The sequence below is a fragment of the Eurypyga helias genome, unplaced genomic scaffold (genome assembly GCF_000690775.1).
Source record: "Eurypyga helias isolate BGI_N326 unplaced genomic scaffold, ASM69077v1 scaffold38515, whole genome shotgun sequence".
Taxonomy (NCBI): Eukaryota; Metazoa; Chordata; class Aves; order Eurypygiformes; family Eurypygidae; genus Eurypyga; species Eurypyga helias.
In genome coordinates this window covers 29,711-34,937 of record NW_010254043.1, presented here as the reverse complement: position 1 = coordinate 34,937, position 5,227 = coordinate 29,711, and the positions used below count along the sequence as shown (strand labels likewise).

Genomic DNA, 5,227 nt, shown 5'->3' with positions numbered 1-5,227 from the left:
CCAAACCATTCTGTGAGTCTATAAGTTATGTCATCCTGAGTAGGTCACCTCCTTCCTTCCATTTTCCTATCCAAAGAAAGGGTCTGATGCTGTGTACTTTGCAGGCACGGTGTTTGGCAGGTCACAAAGAAGGACCTTAACTTTGTGTTGCTGTTGTAGTGCCACAAGGAAACTTTACAGTCTCCACGATACAGCACAGCGTACCAAAGTGTGCCTACACAGTAAAACCATACCTCCTGTACCAGAGGACTGGTTGTTAGCTGTTAGCTATGGCCTGCCACCCACAGACAGTCAAGTCTTACACCACTTAGTGGGAGGGTCTTGGAAATGCAGACCCACAAACCAGTTTATTCCAATAGACCTCTTCAAGCTCAGCTTTGTCTTTGAGAGCCCCTGCAGGGAATTGCTACAGAAACCTCACAACCCTGTGCCATCTGAGTTAAGATATACCAAGAGCAGCTTTTGCTACTAACCCCAGTCTTGTTTGAGCTGTGGAATGGAGTTGGCTCCAGGCATTAGAAGTCTCACCAAATCAACCTAAAAAGCATTCAAGCACATCTGAGTTGCTGTACCTCGCCGGGGACAGCATTATGTCCCTGCAGAAGCCAGTACAGCCAAGGCCAACAATCTGTATTCAGTTTGTCAAGGCATGTTGAAAGCTGGAATGTTTTCAGGCTTAATAAATACTCTTTAAGTACTGAAAAGGTTTATTCTGGGATTTATGGTCCGTTTTTAGAAGGAGTTTATTTTACTTAGCTGTAACTTTGTCCACTGGATATTCTACAAAAACTTGTTATTCTTTGCTTTACTGATGGCTGTTTGATCCAGCTTCAAAGACAGCAAGAGTACCTAGAATGGCCAAACCATTTTTTATCACCATTCCTCTTCAGCAGGTTGTTGGATGAGAATTGCCAGCTCACATGCAGACCCGATGGGTTCCTGTCTCTTCCCAAACGCCAAGAAAACAGTGCATGTGCAAGAGACTTGGAAGCAAACAGAGACCTGAAATTCCCAGAAAGCAGCACCAGCCAGCAGCCAACCCGTCAGCGAAGGCAAAATTCGTTACCGCTCTCAGTGGTTCAGTTGTCTATACTGCTCAGGTAAGTGTCTTCTCCAGTTGTCATTGCAGAGAAGACAGGGATGTGTTCTCTTTGGGTTTCAGTTGAGGTACTGGTAGATCGTGACTGGTCTCTGATGTTTTCTCTCACAGTCAAGTTACGGATGAGGCTCAGCTTCAGAAGTTGGATATTTTTGTCCCTCTGGCTGATATTAACAGTTACCTAAAACTTACTGAAGCCGCAGGTCAAATATGGTAAGTTCTGGATGTCTGTGATGGTGCCCATCAGAGGTGAATGAGAGACAGTCGGTGCAGGTACAGAAGTGCACAACCATACACATCCATGTGGAGTTTTGGCAGTGCAGAACAGGGACGGGTCAGCGTGTGCTGGCACTTCAGTAACTCCTTTCTGCTCTTTCTGACTCTTCACGTATTTGAGTTTCTACTTCAACTCCTGCTGCAAAGGGCTGTATGGAATCGAGATCCCTTAGCATGCTGTGCAGTAATCGGCAATAAAGTCCCATCCCAAAAGCTGTTATTCTAACGTTGGTGTGAAATCACCTCATCACTGCTAGTCAGTTTTACCTTTGGTGTGGTGAAGCACAATGATGGCATGTCACAGAGATACAGTGAGGGGATATATCTCCTGATAGGGTAAATGGGGCCTTTCAGCCAAAAACCTTGCAGGCTCTAGTATAGGTGGCTAATAACCCTTTTTTACTAAAGGTAAAGCCAAAAATTAGGAAGCACATACAAGGCACAGGCTGCAAGTCCCATTTATTTGAATTCTGTGTCCCCTTATGTCTACTTAAACTTATGAAGAAAAAGGGGATTTGTGGAAAGAGGTGACAGTCCTTTGGAAAGCCATAAAAACTGTCTGTCACTGTAAGGGGTGACAACGTGGAACTTACAGGCACAGAGGGAACCATTTTCAAACCTGGTAAATTCAGTCATTCGCTCTCTTTCATCATATCCTTTCTTTTATCTTTTTTTCCCCTTTAACCTGTTTGCCTGCGTCCCTCATATTACTGACCTACACCACATCATGCTGTAATTTAAGTAGTACCACCTGCAAGGCATTCTGAGACTTTCTAGTTAAGTGTGAGCTGTAAGTGAAAACTTAAATTATGTTACATAAAGCAACTTGGCTTGAATTGAATGCCAGCATAAAATTATCTCCAAATTAATCCCAGCACTGGTTCGGTGGTAGGAAGGAATGCTAGACAGAGATTTTCACAAGTAGGTGTAATGGGCTAGAGCACATAGATCTTCTTGGTAGTCCCATTGGAAATCAGTGCTCTCCCTAGACCCTCAGTATCAACAACAAGGGTAAAAAAAGAGGGATCAGCAAAAACATTGGGTGTGTATTCCTCTGCTACCTGTTGGTCTGTCGCTGCCACGCAGCACTGAGGCTGCCTTTTGCTGTTGCTGTCCTACTCACACCCATCAGGGACACTGTGTGCGCAGCAAGTCACTTTGTTTCAGCCACTGACAGCCATAAGAAAAAACTCCACTGTAAAAGGAACTGGAAATGGGATCCCATCTCAATAATTGGATCTACATCTCAATTTACAGAGCTTCCTCGGTGGAAATTCCTATGGAAAGAATTTGGAACAGAGCATTAGGTCTGAATGTCTAAGAGATGCTGGAATTTTCATAAGGGTCCCGTCAGGACAGCAATGGTCTGTGACCCTCACAGTTACATCATAGATAAAACACATGATAATAAGTTCTAATTCCATTCTGTTGGGATGAGTTTGGAAACCATCTCAGTCAAGCACAGGGCTAAGACACCTGCAGCAGCGTACGTGTACCGCAGCGAGTCTGGCCGTCTGCTTTTGGACTGAAATCCCCAACTCTCACTGGTGGCCTTGCTAGCACCAGTCTCAGCTGTTAACAGGCTGCAGCGTCAGTGTCACGCGCGCTTTCAGGAGGACCCATTGGGATGGATGAAGCAGCTTGGATTCGGCTAGAACCAGATCGGAAGTTGCGGTCATTCATCCTGTGTGTTATTTCCAGGGGGCGGTACCATAAACGCGACCCTGTTCAGCCATGGCCGTTCTCTTAGCAGTAACTGGATATCCCGCGTGTTTCCTTTAACTGTCTCTCCCCCAAACGCCTTAGCGTCTCCCAGTGGACTGGTCCTTCCCGGCTGGGATGCTTGTTTAACCACGGAGACCATATAGTGGCTGTGAATGATCTGCAACCCCAGGACGTGGAGGAGGCTCGCTTCTTCATCAGCAGGTCCACAAGGAAGGAGGTGAGCTTGACTAACCTGAAGGTGCAGCCAAATGAATCAAGCCAAATGAGAAAGCAAGTTGCTTTTTGCATTTCAAGTGGCCTCATTCCAACCAGTTGGAGTTTGGCATGAATAACTTCAGTACCAAACAGCCCCTCAGCATCTTTCTGATATAGCCTCTCTTACTCCTGGGCTGTTTGGGGAATGCAGGATCAGCACTGCCATGTTTAAGGACTTGATCTCAAAGGGTCTGAGCAACCTCAAGAGATACTACCCAGCAACCATAAATGACAGTTAAATGGTACTTTTTGGCTAATTGTGAATTGCAGACTTTGGGAAATAAACAGTTGCCTCCAACAGATGTGGCATTGCTTATAGTGTTTTTTAGGTACTGAGGGCAGGGCCCTAGGTACCTGGCTCCTATTGGTTATCAAGCACTACACATCTCCTTGCATGATACCACCTTTTTTGAAGAACGCAGGGGATTTCTACGTAGTGCCTTAACAGCACTGTGATCCGCTCCACGCAGATACCTGTGTTTCTCTCAGATGGGCTCCTATTTCAGTATCCAGGTGCTCTGGCCTGTACCTGAACACATTCATATCTGAATTTGCTGAGAAAGTTGAGGTCATCAGATGCTGTTGCCATCTAAGGAAAAGAAAGCCAGTCTCAGCAAGAAAAATACACTCATCTCTCTTAGCAGGGTATTTTTATTTAGCCAGTTAAAACACAGGTCAAATAGTAGCACAAATGTTTATCAGATATAGCAAGGTATAAAGGTTTCTCTTTTTTTCTTTTTTAAGGTGAAACTTACTGTATGTAGGATTCCAGATTCAGACACCTTCCATGTTAAAGGCTGCTCGTGTTCCTGAAAAAAAGACCTCAACAGTGAAGTAAGTGCCAGAGTTCAGGGGGAAAATTCAGGGAGAAAAATGCAATATAGAGTGTATGGCAGTAATCTCCTAGAGTGGCCCGACATCTTTTGTTGCTGGAGTTCAAAGAATAGAGACATGGATTTCACTTTCATTTTATGTCCCAGTAACTTGGTTTGTTGACATGAATGTCACGTGTTTGGCTTGTATTTCATGTTGGCATGTATTTCACTTACATGAAAAAAAGTGAGGCTCAAGTAACTTGTGAATACTTTGTACTTCAGTAGAAAGTACTGGTTCACCCCTCTGCTCACCTCTTCACACTGGGTTACGTTGATTCCTACTGAACTCCTAATCAGGGAGGGGTGTGGAAACAACCTGCATTTGGAGAAAACCCATGTTTTCCCTTGTCTCCCCGAGAGCTGCAGTGTTGGAAGGAAGGCTGGAAAACAAAGCATTGGGTAGTGATTCAGTGGAGCCACCTCTTTGTTACAATCACAGAAATGCATTCAAGGAATGACAGGAAAAAGAGCTGGTTGGAGAAAAGGAATGTGTCTGGAGCACCTTTGGGTTCACTGGCAGCCAAAATCAGCCCTAAGTGGTGGATTTGGGAGAGAGGAGGGCTGGCTTGCTCTGAGAAAGCATTACTGGTGGAGACAGCTGGGAAAACCAGAGAGAAACGATGTACACAAAGGCACGTGCGCTCAGCCCAGTGCAAACCATTCGCTGAAGGAGTTTTGATGCTCCCAAGTACTACCATAGGGATGTCACTGGTACTGCAGCATTTCCAGAGCAAATGCTCATTTGCTGTCCAAGCAAGGACATTTCCTGTAAACATTTATTTGTGAGTATGTCCTGCTTCCCTTGCTGTCAGAGAAACGTAACTGATTTTCAGCTGGTATCACACCAAAAGGTGTTGGTGCTTGGGATGGAACTGCCTGCTGAGGTGTCTTTAGTGGATGCCAAAAGGGGGCTTTGTCCTGTACTACAGTGACCTCTGTAGCTGAACTACTGCGTTTAGCAGACATAGGATTACTGATATTAAGAGATTTATATAAG

At 45.0% G+C, this 5,227-nt stretch overlaps 1 protein-coding gene across 1 annotated transcript; it reads left to right on the top strand.

Moving 5' to 3' along the window:
- Positions 1-893: 893 nt before the first annotated feature.
- PLEKHS1 (pleckstrin homology domain containing, family S member 1) lies at positions 894-4,168 on the top strand (the record flags this gene model as incomplete). Its single annotated transcript, XM_010152870.1, has 4 exons — positions 894-1,100; positions 1,211-1,312; positions 3,182-3,317; positions 4,100-4,168. Coding segments are annotated over 4 exons (514 nt in total), but the record flags the coding sequence as incomplete, so codon positions are not given.
- Positions 4,169-5,227: the final 1,059 nt, after the last annotated feature.